Below are 18680 nucleotides of genomic sequence, written 5' to 3' on the forward strand. Positions count from 1 at the left end.
CATTTCTTTAGGTGCTTCTCAGCCATTCGGAGTTCCTCAATTGAGAATTCTTTGTTTAGCTCTGTACAGGCTCTGTACAGGCTCTTCCCCACTTTCTTTTCTATAAGTTTCAGTGTATCTGGTTTTATGTGGAGGTCCTTGATCCACTTGGACTTGAGTTTTGTACAAGGAGATAAGAAAGGATTGATTTGCATTCTTCTACTTGCTAACTGCCAGTTGAGCCAGCACCATTTGTTGTAAATGTTATCTTTTTTCCACTGGATGGTTTTAGCTCCTTTGTCAAAGATCAAGTGATCATAGGTGTCTTCAGTTCTATTCCATTGATCTTTCTGCCTATCACTGTACCAATACCATGCAGGTCTTTTTTTTTTTAAAAATCACAATTGCTCTGTAGTACAGCTTGCCCAGCCCAGAAGCTGGGAATACCCAAGATTCAATTCACAAACCACATGAAACTCAGAAGAAAGAAGACCAAAGTATGAATACTTCAGTCCTTCTTAGAAGGGGGAGCAAAATACCCATGGAAGGAGTTACAAAGACAAAATGTGGAGCAGAGACTGAAAGAATGACCATCCAAAGACTGCCCCACTTGGGAATTCATACCATGTACAGTCACCAAACCCAGACACTACTGTGAATGCCAACAAGTACTTGCTGACAGAAGCCTGTTAATAGCTGTCTCCTGAGAGGCTCTATCAGTGCCTGACAAATACAGAGGTGAAGGCTTGCAGTCAACCATTGGACTGAGTACAGGGTCCCCAATGGAGAAGCTAGAGAGAAGACCCAAGGAGCTGAAGGGTTGGTAGCCCCACAGGAGGAACAACAATATGGACTCACTAGTACCCTCAGGATGGGATGAGGGTTTTCAGAGGGGAAATGAGGAAAGGGGATAACATTTGAAATATAATGAAATATCTAATAAAAATGGAAAAAAAAAAAAGAAAAAAAGGGACATAGAGATAATTAACAGAACCTCTGGTACTTATCAGCTTACCAAGGTGGCTTCCAGGTTCCCTCAGTTTCTCCTTGCTTGGTATATATATCAAAGTGCATGCTAGCCTTCTGGTCTATCTCAGCTCTTTCTCTACCCAAAACTCCCTCTGGCTCTTGGGTGTTCCTTCCTCCAAATACTCATCCTGTATCTAACCCAACAGTGTTCACTACTTCAGCATCCTGGTATTCTCACCTTGCTCCTGGTATCCTCTCTCTGCTCCTCTTAGTACTCTCACTATGCTTTCTGTATATGCCGTCTCCCACTCTTCCCCCATACCCCCTAGCCAATATGATACTCTGGACTCTTCCAGGTGCTTCCGGCTGTTTTGTGTCTCAAAAAATTAAAAGATACCATAGAGTGTTCATGTCAGCAGTTACTTTACTGAACCTCCTCACATGCATCTGGTGCTGAAACCTTCACATACAGTTTGAGTCCCCTGTATAGTCAGCTGAAGATAAGGGATTTTGTGAATGTAAGAACAAAATTTGGACCATGTATATTTTTATGGAATTTCTTTGAAGTATTATATTTGTGCTTGTGATTTAGCACTGAATCAAGAGAGAGAGAACAATAAAATTTAGAACTATTTTCTTAATTAAGTACACATCCTTTTGGAAATTAGCTTTGGTTTTAAAAAGAATAAAAGTCTGGAAAACATTAGAGAAGCTATATATAATTTTTCACTTTAATTTTGAGATAATATCTTTCTGTGCAGGGAGGCCAGTCTAGCCTACACTTACTTCTCCTCAAGTGTCTGGAACTAATGGGTTTACAGGTGTGCCAGATGCAAGGTTCTTTTTGCCTTTTCATATTAACATTAACAATAAGAATCATTCTTTTCAAATTATAATATATTCTTATAGATTTTTTTCATTGATAATATAACTGGAGAATGTGTTGGTATTTTTCATACTAATGGCTTAGAAAATATATCTGATTCCGTCATATAAATGTCACTGCTGTACACTGAAAATGGAAAAAAAATGGAAAAATTAGTTGATGCCCAAATGTCCTATGTAATTGTGGTATAAGTTAAATAGAACAAAGAAGATTATTTGACTGTTATGGATCAAATTTTCATTTTATGCTTTATGATTCAACTCACATTTTATCAGCACCAAAAATTCTTCTCTCGTTTATGTCATTCAGAATTGTGACAGAGCAAGAGAGTGCAAAGCTTCCTCCATGTAGTATTCTTGCTGAGGCCATTTCTACTTTAACTAGAATTTGATCTCTTTGATGGAAAATCCCATGGAAATTTACTCAACTCTATTCTAGGAATGAAAGGTCAGGATGTACTAGCTAACTTGCCTTGACTTCTGTTAAACTGCTTGCTTTTGCAAAGCTCCCTGTGGCTGCTGAGCAAGAAGCCTGGTCATAGTGTCTGATTTTTTAAAAACCTGTGTTCTGGACCACACCTAGGTCCCCCAAACACTTGGGTGTAGTCCCAGCAGGCTAGAATAAAGTCTTTCAATTGGCTATGCACTGTGTTTGAATGAGTCTTTGGTGAGTGCCCCATAACAATTTCTCTTCCCCCTAGCCCTGAAGTACTAAATTCAAACATCTTCATGAGTATTTCTACAAATTTATCCTATCAATGACAATATCTAAATAGTAGGTGGATTACAGGATGCTCTTCATTACCGTTGCCAAGATACACCATGAATGTAAAATGACTTAGCTGTGAATTCTGGAATAAAAGTTTTATTGACAAGTTGGATTCAAGATGATGATATTTCTATGTCCTGAACAGCTTTTGTTAAACAGCAGCAGTGTCTGACAGAAAAAGAATCTTCTTTTAATAGAAAAGAATCTATCTTCTTATAATAGATTCTATTGAAATAATGTCTATTGAAGTCACGTTCACAGGAAGGTAGGTCTTCAGCAGCCATATGCCTGATAATGGCAGCCTGCTGCTGTGATAGGGACTCACCCACATGAGACCATCATGTCAGGTAAAATGCCTGATGTGGAGTGAGCCTGGAGACCATTTGGGTTAATTCTATTTAGATAAGACTACAGACTGTCTTTAACAGCTTGGCTGCTTGTTGCCTAAGAAAAATAACTGAGAGCTAGGTTTATGGGCACAGAATTATCTACAAATCAACTCATCTGAACAGATCTCTAACCAGATGTTATCAAGTCTTTCTATAGGAGTCTCACCTCTCTTTGCCCATCAGTTCCAAAGTATTATGTCAAGAGTTTACCACATTTATTTTCTTTTATGGTTTAGATATAAATTGTATTTCCAGAAGGCTCATATGCTGAAGGATTAAATCTAGGCAGGTTAATCCAGTCATGGAAGAGTGATTTAACTAGTACATTAATCCATTGGTAGGTTTGTGATTTGATGATGCTACTCAGAAGCAATTGAAACCTTCATAGTTTGAATCAAGTTGGAGGAAGTGCATTCTGGAGCTTGTATCCTTGCACTGTGTCTCAGGCTCTTTTCTATTATTCTCTGTGTTCCATGGGTACCTTCAGACAAGTAGCTGTCTGTGCCTACCATGTTTTCCTGACATTATGTTTTTCCTCACCACAGCCCAACAAATCACAGAAGATTACATCTGAAATTGGGAGCCAATGCAAAACTTCTCTCCTTTGAAATTGCTCTTCTAACATTATTTGTCACAGACTGGACAGTTCCCTAACTTGAAGGCCCAGACCACAGTATCCTATGAACACTGTACCTTATAGTGGCCTTTGTGAAACTTGATGCAGCTGACTATTTCAGTTTCCTTTCTTATATTATTGTTAACACTACATATCTGTATCATATATTATGCATATACATATGTTCCTAAAAACCTAAGTACATATATATATATATATATATATATATATATATATATATATATATATATATATGTTTTTCAAGATTTTAAAAAATGAATTAGGAGCTGGGCAGTGGTGGTGCACGCTTTTAATCCCAGCACTTGGGAGGCAGAGGCAGGCGGATTTCTGAGTTCGAGGCCAGCCTGGTCTACAGAGTGAGTTCCAGGACAGCCAGGGCTATACAGAGAAACCCTGTCTTGAAAACACCAAAAAAAAAAATATAAAAAATGAATTAGGTAATTGATACTTGAGTAGGGCATATCAGCTATGGTGAGGTCAATTTGATAAGATAGAATAGAGTCTTCTGAGACTAAAGTACTTAGAATTATAGGGAGGTAAACAAGTTCCATTTTTCCTTTATTTTTAAAATACGAAATAACTCAGTTTTAGATTTTCTTGCCATATTGATAAAGTTGTGGAAAAACATAGTTTTACTCAAAGATCTATTATCAATCAGATATGACATAAGGTGGAAAGGAGAGGTGACAACACAATGATGAATAATAATTGAACGTGATCTCATTATTGGCAGGACATGTGTGAGGACTAGAGTTTGGATTACCAGAACCCACATGAAAAGCTAGATGGTATATGGCTATACCATCTCTAATTCCAGCTTTCAGGAGGCAGAGAAGGGAGATCCAGAGAGAAATCTGGATTGCTATGGTAACCAGCTGACAAACTCTGAGTTCAGCGGAGACACTTCAAGTGAATCTTGAGTTAGAAAATAAACAAGACGGACATCCAGTGTCAGTTTTGACCTCCACACATGCACACATATATACATGAGCATAACCCACATATGTGCACATGCACACACCATACAAACACTAAAGTAAGAAAGTGAAGGACATAGATAATAAGCTGTAACAGTGACAGACAAACACATTGCTTTGTGTGTCCGGCACTGGAAAAGCCATTGTCAACAACTTTTACATTCTTAGGTCATCTTATCTGTGGTCCTTAGTCTAGCAGCATTGAATATCGCTAGCAGCCTGCTGGACTCTGCAACCTCCAGACCTACTGTCTTATAATCTGCACTTCTTATCCAGTGAAATGAATGCATGTGAAAAGCTTGAGAAGCTCTGCTTTGGGATCATGTGTTTGTAATTTCCCCAACCACGTATACTTCTGGGCACACCATATATATATATATAAGCACACTTATGTAAACCTTTAGGCTTACATGCAACTTAATTGGCCATTAAAACTGGGAAAAAAAAAAGAGGTTGCAAGAAAGGCCGCTTATTGATTAAGTTTTAGATTTAATATTTATATTTGAAATGGACAACAATATAAGAATTCACAGATCTGGATTTGAATAAATGTCAACCAGTGTACATTGTACTCTCAGAAGAGAGTAGAGTGTATTTTAGACTTTTCAGTTTTGTTTCCTATATGTTTTACTTTGTAGAAGAAATTGGGAAAGAGAAGCTATTGAAGGTGGAGTTGAATAAAAACATCATGTTTTGAACTTTAAAACTGGCTAAGCTGACTTATGACATAAAACATTGGTTGAAGATAGCAGAGATAATTGAAAAATTAGTCAAGAAGAACTACTAATTGTGGTAACAATCCAAAACATGCTTAGAAAGCACTTGTAGGCGCTGGGAGCATGTCAAAGGATATTTAGTTCTATTTTTATCAGTGGAAAAAATATGTAATATGTGCTGATATAAGAAAACAATGAATATTGTTACTAAAAGGTGGTTAAACTCAAATGTGTTCTTGCCATATATACTTAAGGGTTTTTACTTTCAGTTCCAGGACACATAGAAAACAATTTTTTTAAAAAACAATTTTATGTATCTTATAAACATTTTTGGTATTAATGACTAGATGGCAAAAACTGACACAATAATTTTGTTTTTAGTCTTAAAGACTGGTGCAAACCTAGACATTTATGTGAAGCAAGAGAATGCCAGGAAAACAGATAAAGTAAAATGTCGTAAACGCTACCTAGCTACACACACATTCTATTTTTATACATCATGTGTGGTCTTCATGTTCAAATGGACTTTACTTTTAAGTTCTGCATTAGGAGAATTTGTACATGTAATAGATGTGTTGAAATGGTTTCTTGATACTATTCATTAAACAATGCAACCTAACAATTCCAGACATAACGTTTACATTGTATTATGATTTATGGTAATGTACAGCTGATTTAAAGTATTCAGGAGGATTCTGTGTAAGTTACATGCAAATGGTGTTATTTTATATAAAAAGTTGAGCACACATGGTTTTGGTCCCTAAGTGATATCCTGGAACCAATCTTTTGTGGATATTGGGATATGACTGTAAAAGAGAAACAATGTGGTTGATAGGTATGAAAAAACGTGACTCTAAGAATGTTTAAAGACTTCATCCAGGCAGCCTATAAATAGTTTAGTGAACATAGTTAAGGTTTAGCAGTGGTTCTTTAGCAGTGGTTCTCAACATTCCTAATGCTGTAACCCTTTAATACAGTTAAATCACCTTTAATACAATTAATAACACCTCACGTTGTCGTGATCCCCAACCATAAAATTGTTTCATTGTTCTTCATAACTGTAATTTTGCTATTATAAAATGTAATGTATATATATGATATGCAGGATATCTGATATATTACCTCTATGGGGTTGCAAGCAGCAAGTTAAGGATGATTGACCCAGGCTAACAAATTCTGTACACTATGTTGGTATTGTGCTAATAAAATCACTGCTGCCTCTTACATTTACTTACTCTCTTTATGAGAAGAGCAATATCTCTTGCCATTACCAGCATAAACTGAATAAGTATAATTAAGCACAGAAAATAAGTAAATTATATTAGCTACTTTCTCATGGCTGTGATCTAATATTTGACAAGAAGTACCTTGAGGAACTGGAGGTTTATATGGGCTCAGAGTTTGAGGTTGCAATCTGTCATGGAAAGGAAGGTGTCTTAGTTGGGATTTTATTGCTGTGAAGAGACTCTACAACCACAGCAATTCTTATAAAGGAAAATATTTAACTGGAGCTGGCTTACAGTTCAGAGTCCATTATCATTATGCAAGAAATATGGTAGCCTGCAGGTAGACATGGCACTGGAGAAGGAATTGAGAATTCTACATCTTGATCCATAGGCAGTGTAGCAGACTGTGTGCTACACTGGGTGTAGCTTGAGCATTTAAGACTCAAAGCCTACCCTCACAGTGACACACTAGCTCCAACAAGGCCATACCTCTTAATGGTACTACTCCCTATGGACCAGACATTCAAGCGCATGAGCCTATGAGGGCCATTCCTATTTAAACCACCACAGTCGGCATGGCTTAAGAATGGCTCTCAGTTGTGACAGCAGTAGAATGAAACTGCTTGTTTACATATGGGTATACTAGGAAGCAAAGCTAGATCAGGATGTGTGTTGGGCTATAAAATTTCATGGCTGCCTGCAGTGATTTCCTTCCTCCAGCTCAAAGGTCATAAATCTCTGAAACAGGATCATTTGCTGGGGAATCAAGTTCAACATATAATCCTAGGTTGTGGGCATGCTATATCCAGGCCATTCTATAAACAAATCATCTATGTTATGTGGACAGAAATTCAGATATTTTGAGTATAGAGGAGTAATTTGGAGATAGTATAGATACACACACACACACACACACACACACACACACACACACAGTAATTAGGTAATAACATGATGTGTGAAAGTTTGGATGGAAATGTGATATAACAAGGAAGATGAGCAGTTATGAAAGAGATTAACTTACTATCCTGGCAGCCCTGGGCTGGTAACTTTAATCCCCAAATTAAGCCAACTTCTAATTACACTTGATGTATTCTTATTGAGGATCCTCTTGTGCTTTGTCCAGAAAAGCCTACTGAATCCTGTGACTGTTGAAGAGGCTAACTGAAGAGTAATGGCTATAGCATGGTATTCTAGGCCTTGTATTTCTGCGACAGGGCAAGCAGATGCCATTTATATGGAAGTTGAGTTTTTGTCTATGGGTCCTCTGGTCCTTGTGTCCACACTCTAGATAGGGAAGAATGGTGTGTCAGAGAGGGGAACGTTTTCTAATGAGGGCTCAGGCAGCATGCCTTTTGATCAAGCTTGCAGGAAATGAGCTTCTGCCTCTCTTTTATAAATCTGCTGTGGCCTTTAAGATATTTTACTTTATGGTGCAACTGAAGGTCAACATTGCATAAAACAAATTTCCAAGCACACTCAGGGCAGCCATCAGGGTGTTAGTTTTCTAATAGTTTCTTTGCAGGCAAGGTCTCCTTACATAGCCTTGGCTTGTTTGGAACTTGCTATGTAGATCAATTAGGTTCAGATTCCAGAGGCTTGCTTGTCTCTTCTAGATGGTTTTGACTAATTTAACTTTAAAGAGCTAATACAGACTTGAATAAAGTGTTGCTTCTTTCCCCAAACCAAAACTGTTCCTCATATTATATTGTCTAGATAAAAGGAAAAGGGGATAAGTGAGTCTTGGATTTTACTGGTGAAGTTTAAAAAATATTTACATTTTTGAAAAGTTAATGAGAAATCCGTCTTTTTGATACTCGTTAAAGTGTACATAAATAAATTTCTCTTTTCCTTCCACCACTGATTTACCTGTTTAGTTGCTCTTGAAGTAAATCTAACCTTTGCTCCACTTCCCCATAGGTGAGGTCGCTTTCAGTCTCAGAGATGCCCCAGGCAGCTCTATGAAGTCCTGAGGGACTACATTCTTCAGGTTGAGCCCGGGCTTGCTCTCTTTCCCAGCTGTGTGTATCAGTGATGTCTGTGGGAAAGAGTAGACATGTCAGCCTCTTTGGAAGCTCCTTAGTAATACAAAGACACCTGCAAGGCAGACTGGAAGGATCTCAAGGCGTAATCCAAGACAGAAAGAACCAGAAGATTTCAAAGACACGACAATCTCCATTTCCAATCAGTAGAAGAATCTTAAGAGCCAGTCTTATCTCCCTTATCTGTTTTCATAAGATTCAAATTTTATCACCTGTCATTTTTCATTTTTATTTTTTTGTTAGTGTTGAGAAGACATGACAAACAAACTCAAATTGACCCAGATAACTGTAGTTTTTCACTTTTTGGGAGAAAATAGCAAGTTTTGTTTGCAACACTCTACCTAAAACATAAGACTGTTAAGACCTCTACCCTTGAGTTAATTTTCACATATTGTCACTCAGTGTAAAGGTTTAGAGGGAAGCGTGGGCCTTCAGGGTGTTTTTGTTTTCTTTTTCTTTTTTAAGTTTGTTGTTTTTTTTTTCATAAAATAAATTTTTATTAGATGTTTTCTTATTTACAATATCTCCTTTCCCAGGTTCCCCTCCACAAAAAAAAAAAAAAAAAAATAAAATAAGAAAAAAAAATAAAATAAACAAAAACTAAAACAATCTCCTGTTCCCTCCCCCCTCTCCCTGCTCACCATCCCACCCCCTCCTGCTTACTGACCCTGGACTGAGTACAGGGTCCCCAATGAAGGAGCTAGAGAAAGGACCCAAGGAGCTGAAGGGTTTGTAGACCCTTAGGTCGAACAACAATATGAACTAACTAGTACCCTCAGAGCTCCCAGGGACTAAAACTCCAACCAAAGAGTACACATGGTAGGACTCATGGCTCCATCAGCATGCATATAACAGAGGATGGCCAAGCCCGTCATCAATGTGAGAAGACCTTGGCCCTGTGAAGGTTCTATGCCTCAGGCTGTTTTCTTAGGCCAACACAGCCTGGTGTTGAGCCAAGGAGTCACTTTCTCTCAGAGATGAGAAGTCTTAAAGGTCTGCTGCTATTCTGTGCTTTCAAGTTCCTTAAAGGTGCTCTTACACTATATTAAACATGTTACATTGCTTTCTAGAGTTTTCTTCTTTTGAGTCTTTTATTAATATTTTTATGTTAATATACTTTAAAATAGCCTACTTTATATGTTCAATTCCACTCATCTGGTATGCCAGGTGTTCAGTTTTAGACTCTACTAAGTATGAAGGAACTGAAGATCCAGGTTCTGTGTGACTTTGACAATGTAATAGAGAAGGATTGCGATCATTTTTTATTTGTTGATTCATTTTTGAATCATTTCTCATAAAACTCTACATTTTCCTGCTACTGGTATTTAGAAGTGAACATACACTATTTTCTTCTTCATTTTTGTCAAGACTTTTAGTGCTCTAAATCCACTTTCTTCTACAAAATGAATAAAGAAAGTCAACTGGATCTGGGAGGTTATCTCAGAGATAAAAAAGAGCTAATTCTTCATGGGAGGGCTGGGGGCAGGAACAAGATATCTCAAGTAGATCTTTGCTTTTCCATGGAAGTAGCTTTTGGTTATAGAATGTGATTGGGTTTTGATAGACATTTTGAAAGAAAGCCTTGACAAGTAGCTATGATTAAATGGCAAAGAAAGTTATTACATAAAGATAGGGAATTTACAGCCTCAGCGCTTTAAAACAGACTGCATGGAAAGTAACTAAATTTGGGCAGGATTAGCTATGATTCTAGAAATAGGGAACGGAGCAGTGGGACTTCCTTTCCATGGCTTTTCTGAAAGCACACGGGGGATGATGCTCTGCACACCCCTTTTCTAAGCAGATGACAAAAAAATCTGTTATTTTCCATGGGTTTTCTCTCCCTATCTTTTATCATTGAATACAGAAAAATGTTTCTAATGATGAGCTTTTTATTTCTATCTCAACAGGGGAGGCTATAAGGAAGAAATGAACATAACCAAAGACAGCATGGGAAAACCAAGGCCAGGTTCCACGCTTTGCAGAAATGGGTAACAGACCTCAGAGACTTCCCTGTGACATCCAGAGAAGGCTCCTGATTATGGCATCTTTAGCCTGCAGGATCTTGGTGTTTGGTGTTTCTTTACAGTGATAGTGTGTGGCTTATTTTTACATTTTATTGGACAGGGAGAAATGTGAATAAACAAGTGAAATTGCAGATTTTCAGAGACTTGTGATTTGTTATTTACAGACATTTGGACCAATTTACAATGTTGTGCAAAGGCACAACATAGTGTCTTAGTAAACTAAATTTTCTACTCTGTGTTGGTGATGTTAAACCAGTAGGTAGAACATGCACAAGGAGCCTGGTGATGCCAGGGATAGTGCCAGCTTGGAACCTGGTGATGCCGTGGATAGTCCCAGCTTGTTTGCTAATATCGATTTCATATAGGAACACTTCTTTAGAGAGAGTGAGAATTGATAGTATTGAAAAGCTCTGTAACATTCTCATGAGCTTTGTGCCAGAAACAGCATTGAATTTCTGCCTCTGCTTAACAGCTCCTTCATTTTACAATCATGTAACACATTGATTTTTAAATGCCACTGGTGAATCACATGTGATAAATTATGGAGGATAGCATTTTTCTTTGACCCTTAGGAAAAAAAAAGGATTATCTTAGCAGAAATGAATAAAATGCGTACTATGAGACTGAAGCTTCTTTAACTATAATTTAATTTTTAATTGAAATTTAGAGATATATGATCAACTTGTTTTAATGGTAGAACGAAAAATAAAGAGTTCAAAGAGGGAAACCCTGGTTAGCTGTCCTAATCAAATGAGCATCCTTGTAGACACCTTCTAAAAATAGCTCAGACAGTATCTGCACTTGGTTGCCTTGGAAAATGTTGCTATAGTTGCAAGACACATTTCTGCAAATGGATGAACAGAGGGTAAACCTTGATTTTCAGGGTTCACAATTTCACCAGAGTCTACATTTGACCTCAGCATTAGGAAGGCCAAAGTCATGTTAATTTTTTTCTTTTAAGTTTTGCTTAAATGAATTCTTCTTTGGGATGGCAAGTACCAGAATACAAGAGAGTGAAATTGCCTATTGATAATTAATCTAAACAGTTAGGGTCCAGTAGTTCAAATTATACTTATATTGGAGTTCATTATCATGTACTTTGGCTCTTACTGAGGAATGATCTTTGCATGAATCAAGGTTTTAAATTTGTCATTGGTTAATTATAATGACTAGTTATGTTAAATGTATGTCATTTTGACTGGAGCTTTATGTCATCAATTTCCTTTGTCAATAGACATGCATATTTAGCAATGCATTATCAAGACAATTATTCATGACAAATGTGGATTATTTTATACATTTTTGAAAACATGGATGTTTGGAGATGCTAAAATCATTTGAAAATATAATTTGTTGGGCATAAGGAAGAGTTAATTAAAAGTTGGAAAAAGTGAGATTATAAAATGAAGGGCATTCATTGAATTCACTGCCAGGGAGAATCATTATAAAGTCAAAATCTCAAAAATATCTTTAATGACTTCTCACTTGAAAGTCTAATATTTAAGAAGAAAACACGGTTTTACAAAAATCATCCTCAAATTATTTTGCACATAGTAGATATTGTTCAGTCAGTTCTTGAGAATGTTGACTTCCAGGATGCAACCTGTTTCTATTTTTAGCAGTACCCAGAATCCATTTTCATAAATAACTAAAATGGATATTTGATAATCACATCTAATATTCTATTCTTCCACTGTGATGAATGAGGTACTATTTCCATGCACTTCATCAAGATTTTAGGTTGTCTAGAGGACATTTGCATATATTGCCATGTGAAGTCATGACAAGCTGAGGTGACATGATAGGGCAAGGGACTTTGGGAATCTAGCCATCTTGTACTCCTCAACATTTCATTGTTGGACTGTGAAATGATGGTGATACATAGTAGGTACCTTCTCAGTGATGTATTTTTCTATCCTCTCAAGAAAAACATCCTGGTTTTCATTTTTGTTATAATCTTTTGATGTTTTGTGACACCATCTTTAAATATATATATATATATATATATATATATATAAAGATATAAATATATATGTATATATATATGTATATATATATATATCTTTATAAGTATATATGTGTTTGATGCTGGTTTGTATGTGTACCATGTGCATAAAGAAGCAAGAAGAGGATATTGGACCCCTGGAACTAGAGTTACATCCATTTGTGTAGCCCTAGATGGATGTGGGAGCTAGGAACCAAGTCCAGCTCCCTTGCAAGAGAAGCAAATACTCTTAAACACTAAGCCATCTCTCCAGCCCTATGAGATGCCCACTTAATTTCACATGTAAATTAAATAAGTAAGTAAATAAGTAAGGAGTTGGAGAATAAGACCTAGTAGAAAATTTTAAATAGAGCTCAAGATTTGAACCTAGAAAAATTTAGATATAGATTATATTGCTTAATAATCACAATCAGTTGGTTAAATGACATTTTTCTTGAAAATGCATAACATGGGTCCTGGGGTTGGTCAAATAATTTACTCAAAGTCATAAAAGGGTGGCAAAGTTGTTTTTAGATTCCAGGCAGTCTGACCCACATCTCTAGGTTCACTTAAATAGAATTATCTGGCTAGATGTATAGATATAGAGATGTAGATATATAGATATATAGATCAAATAGTATCAATCTGGTACATTGATTGTTCTTCCATGTAGCATTTTAAAGTGTTCTTGTTTTCTAACTTTTACATAAAATCGAAAAATCAAGCATATTGCTCAGCTTTTATGTATTTTCTACAACAAATCTTGTATATTTGGTTATTCTTTTCATAAGAGATGTGGAATAAGAATGTTTGCAAGACTATATTTTATTTTGAGGTACTCTTCTTCCTTGTAATTCACAGTAAAATGCAATTCTGTTTGATTTACAACATGTTATAATTGGATGGAGCTTTCATATTATAATATTATTTGGCTGAAGTTAAGAAATTGATGCAGAGGTGCATATGCAAATCTTACATTTTGCCAAGTGGTGATGGCCCACAAACTTTAATCTCAGCACTTGGGAGGTAGAGGTAAGCAGATCTTCAGGAGTTCAAGGCCAGCTTGGTTTACAAAGTGAGTTCCAGGACAGTTAGGGTTACACAGAGAAATCCTGTCTTGAAAAACCAAAACTAGACCAATCAACCAAAGCACATGACTTGCTAACTGTTAGCAAATAGCCTCTGATCCTCTCTTTCCGTAACCAAATGGCTTCAATAAGCACAGCATTATGTTTAGTCTTATACTAAGTCTGGTCAGTCACAAAAACCCCTCACACGCCCTCCCCCGCAAAGAACCCCCAAAAAACCAAAATCTAAAAATCGAAATAATAATAATAATAATAACAATAATAATAATAATAATAATAACTTATAAAATTTATAAAAGAAAACCAACAACAAAAACCCAACAACAAAAAAATAAACAAAAACCAAACCAAACCAAACACCAACAAAAACCAAGCAACTAACCAACCAACAGACCAAAAAACCCAAACAAAACAAATAAAAATTTTCTAAACTAAAATTTTTGGGGAACAATGTTGTAAAATTATGCAAACACATTAGACAAGATTTTTAGAGCATTTCATGAATAGAAAGGGTTAGAAGAACCTGAGCTTGCGCATTCACGAATAGAAAGGGTTAGAAGAAACTGAGCTTGTGCATTCATGAATAGAAAGGGTTAGAAGAAACTGAGCTTGCGCATTCACGAATAGAAAGGGTTAGAAGAACCTGAGCTTGCGCATTCACGAATAGAAAGGGTTAGAAGAACCTGAGCTTGCACAGTTCATAGTTTTTGAACCCTTTCTCATCCCACAATGAGGAGAGCCCAGTGGAGCTTGTACCTCTGCAGGAGTGACTCCTTTTATCTGTGTGAATTCTTCCTGAGGGTGGCATTGCTTCTTCACCATGGAGTCTGCCTGCCTTCACCATCCTAGGGGTAGAATCTACTGTTCCCAGGAAGAGTGGCTTTTGCTCATCGTCGATGGAGGAGATGAACGATGACGACCTGCTTTTCTTCTCTTCGAAGTGCTTCTTGGAACTCTGATAACGTCTTATTGTATCAGTAGAGTCGTCAGCATCATTTGCACTGTTTTCTTTGCTAAAATCTATCAAAGAAATGTTATTTTCATAGTAAAAAACCAAATGTGGGACTTTGTGCACATTACACTAAATGGCTATAAGTAAACTACCTTTTACCTATGGAAAAATGTCATGTGGAGACTTCTAAATTCAAGTTATTAGATTATCTTCACAAAGTAAATAACTGGTTTCAAATTTTAAAGAAGACAAGCAAGAATGAGTTTATGTACTAGAGAAATGATATAAAGTTATATATTATTGCTGGGCGGTGGTGGCGCACGCCTTTAATCCCAGCACTTGGGAGGCAGAGGTAGGTGGATTTCTGAGTTCGAGGCCAGCCTGGTCTACAGAGTGAGTTCCAGGACAGCCAGGGCTATCCGGAAAAACCCTGTCTCGAAAAAACAAAACAAAACAAAAAATAAAGTTATATATTATAATTTTTAGTCTTAGAATCAGGCTTATTATCTATCTCTTGAGGAAAATGAAGAGACTAGGGAGCATGTGTCCTAATTCTAAAATATCACCATTATACAGCTTGTTATTTTTTTTTAACCTTTATTCCCTATCATCTGTGACAATCATTCACACATTGTAAAGGTCAAAGCTGGAAGTTACTTCAGTAAAGTCTGGCAGGCTAAATTTCAACCTTAGCTCAGGAAATGGCCTTGACATTCCAGGGAGCTTGGTGGTGTAGCTCATTGGAAAGAATATAAAGCTTAAATACAGTAATTGAGGTAGGGTTTTACCTAATTACATTAAGGCCACTGATGCATAGTGACTGCTTCATAGAGACATGTCAAGATAATTCCAGCCCTGAAGGTTGTGTTAGAACATATTTCAGCAAGAAAAACTCAGAAACAAATCTCAGAACTTGTTTCTATTAGTGTCCTGGGGAGTGAGTGTAATTCTCCATCTGGTTCCTGCTAATAACCAACCAACAGAACTCTAAGAGGTATATCATTTTCTAGAGAAATTTTTTTAAACAGTGTCCCCATCTACTCTGTGCCTGGTTGTGCTCATTTTGTTATTTATAGAAGGCCAAATGAACAGACTTAAGGCCACCTCAGAGAAACTTCCAACTGCTTTTCAAAATTCCCATATGGCAAAGAAATGAAACAAAGATGCTTTTTCCTTTAAAAAAAAAAAGGAAAGAAAAAGAAAACTTATAGTTTAAACATATTAAATGCCAGAAAGCAGCCCAAGGTAAAAATGGACAGTATTTAAAAATAAGCTTCATTTGAAAGGAGTATATTGTCTGTCAGTTGAAGTCTAGCAAACGCAGAGGACGTAATGTATTTTCTCTGTGTATCACACTTGTTCAGCACCTCTGTCATTGTTGTGAGCACTGTAGACCCTCTGGCTGTCAAGCCATGTAACAATGATTACTACTCTGGGATTTATATGTTCCTACTCAATCATCAATCTAATTGTGAATATTCAGACAGTAAATGGAAAAGTCCTTGTCTCTTTCAGAGCCATCAGGGGAAAAAAAAAAGGGAACATTCATTCTCCCCTTCTTGAGTCTATCACTCAAAAAACATCAGCCACCAAACTTAGAAAGTCTGAGAAGAGAATAAAAGCTTAACTTTTCTACGTTTTTACTATTCTAAATTTTCAGAGTATGAGCTTCCAACTCCCAACTAAAATTTTTGCATTTAATAGTCAGAGCAAGTGGAATTTATATGAAGGCATGCTTCCCACCTTCTTGATATTGACATTCTTTGTCACTAAGTCATGGAGTTTTCCCTAAGAAGAATCCAAGTTAAATGAAGCCATCCATTCATGTGCCTCACACATCCAAGTGTGAGTCACTGTGAACAGTGTGTACCACAGAAGAGTAGTCTACATGGTCACATTGTCTTTGTAGTTCTCGGTTAATTTTTAATGCTCTACACATGGAGGTTGGTGAGAAGTTTCAACAGTTATGAGCATTTGTTGATTTTTAAAAGGACCCAGGTTTGATTTCTCTAAGCATTTACATCACGTCTAAAAACTATCTGAAACTCTACAGGTCTCACACCTTCTTCTGACACACACTTGGTATGCATACATACTGGCTACACATGGGAATGTTCCATCTCACCATTTATAAAGGCCCGACCTTAACTTTCTAACTCATGGTTCGATATCAGTTGCTTAGACACGACATAATAGTTAACATGAATGAGTTAAAAACAAGCTGGTCTAAACTTAGGAGAGGTACACAGACTGGGTGAGTAAAGAATTACTAATATTTAGTCCAATAGTCTAAATATGCCAATTATTCCATATATATATATATATATATATGTATATATACATATATACATATATATGTATATATATATATATATATACAGACAGTTATTTCATATATACTTGCACTCATTAGTTTTTTGGGGTTTTTTTTTTGTCAGCTTTACAAAAACTGGAGCCATCTAAGAAGGGGGAACCTCAGCTAAGGAACTGTCTTCCTTAGAATGGCCTGTGGGGAATTTATTTTCTGCCTTAATGATTGATGCAGGAGGAGCCTGTCCACTGTGAGTGATTCTGCTCCTGAGCAGGTCGTTCTGGGTTGTATAAAAAAGGGGTACAAGCAAGCCAATAAGCAGTGTTTTTCTATAGTCTCTGCTTCAGGTGCCTGCTCTGAATTCCTACCTTATCCTCTTTCTGCCTCTCCATACCTCGATAATAGACTCTAAGTTTAAGTCAATTAAGCTTCTTCCTCTACAAAATGGCTCAGTATTTTATCACAGAAATACTCTTAGCAAGAAGTGCAGGTAAATGAATAATGAAACAAATAGAAAAAGGTTGACGTTCTTGAATGTTTCTGTATTTCACTAGATTATGGCTGTCTGTGTGAATAGCTGCATTGGGAAGACCTCCCCCAAACAAGCTTTTCTGTTTAATACTAGCTAAATTAAAAGTTCATTTTCTAGGATACAATATAGAAATGGAAATGACAATCCACTTGTAGGCTGAAAATAGAAACTGTCATGTTTAGTCTGGATTCTGGCAGGTGTAATTCATGTGATTGAGCTGTTGAAATGCACTGTTATTAGCTGTCTAGTACTAGATTTTGATGGTTTGTCCCATTTCTGTCTTTTTGTAGAGAAACTGAATTATTTGATATCCTTTAGACAGTATCATACAAAACTTTTCTTCCTCCTTTTCTTCATATTCTGTGTAGGCATTCCAGGCAAATATTGTAGATATAGAAATTACATTCTGAAACAGATCTGAGGAAATTTTATATTTTCCCTTTTCTAGATATGAGATAACATAATCACCTGTTACCATCATTTACAAGGAAGAAATTTTATTTTCTGTTTAAGTTTCAAACTTGCTTTCTGAATCAGATGACTATAAATCTTTGTTTTTTTTTCTCCTATTTCCATGAGCTGACAAGACATCTTACTTCTTCCTTATGTCACAGGGCATATGACATACATGGCTTTCCTCAATAGGTTTCTCTGTAGCTTCGGAATTAATTCAAGTTCATGGAATTAACCTTGTTGATAAAGTGGATGTTTTACAAATGCTAATAGAAATAGCCTCCGTGGTAAAAAGTCTGGGAATAAATATTTAAACTCCCTCTGTCTTTTAAAAGTTCTTCCTTTCAGATTAATTCCAACCTGTGTTAGTCAGACCCAATAGGGAGCCATAACTCATGGTCAAAGAGAGACATTTAATGGGCTCCCTAGGCCTTTGGGTTTTACGGCTCCCACTGGTGACAGTTTGGAGGTAATCTGAGTAGTCGCCAGCCAGTTAGTTTGGAAAACATTTCATTAGGAAGTTAGAGGCAGGAATAAATTTCTTGTCTTCAAGTATCTAAGGCCCTCTGTAGCTTCAGAGGCTTGGAAGGGGACCCTAATGTAGGTTTCCGTACAAATACAAGATTAAACGGTCTCAAGCATTTGAGGAGTTGTCTAAGGATACACTTTTATTTAGGACAAATAAGTTCTAAAGCTCTGTAGTAAAGCAAGATAGGGACGCTTGATGTGTAGGGTGCTTATCACTTG

General features: G+C 36.6%; 1 protein-coding gene across 8 annotated transcripts in view; it reads right to left on the bottom strand.

Moving 5' to 3' along the window:
* Positions 1-18680, bottom strand: part of Kcnh7 (potassium voltage-gated channel subfamily H member 7) — a 467665-nt gene that overhangs the window by 16742 nt on the left and 432243 nt on the right. For all 8 annotated transcript variants that reach the window (XM_031370434.1, XM_031370432.1, XM_031370433.1 and 5 more), the window contains 2 exons: positions 14442-14705; positions 8417-8585 (listed from right to left, as the gene is read on the bottom strand). In XM_031370434.1, coding sequence (XP_031226294.1) covers positions 8417-8585; positions 14442-14705 — 433 coding nt within the window. The remainder of the gene's footprint in view (positions 1-8416; positions 8586-14441; positions 14706-18680) is intronic.

The sequence above is a fragment of the Mastomys coucha genome, unplaced genomic scaffold (genome assembly GCF_008632895.1).
Source record: "Mastomys coucha isolate ucsf_1 unplaced genomic scaffold, UCSF_Mcou_1 pScaffold15, whole genome shotgun sequence".
In the NCBI taxonomy this organism is placed as follows: Eukaryota; Metazoa; Chordata; class Mammalia; order Rodentia; family Muridae; genus Mastomys; species Mastomys coucha.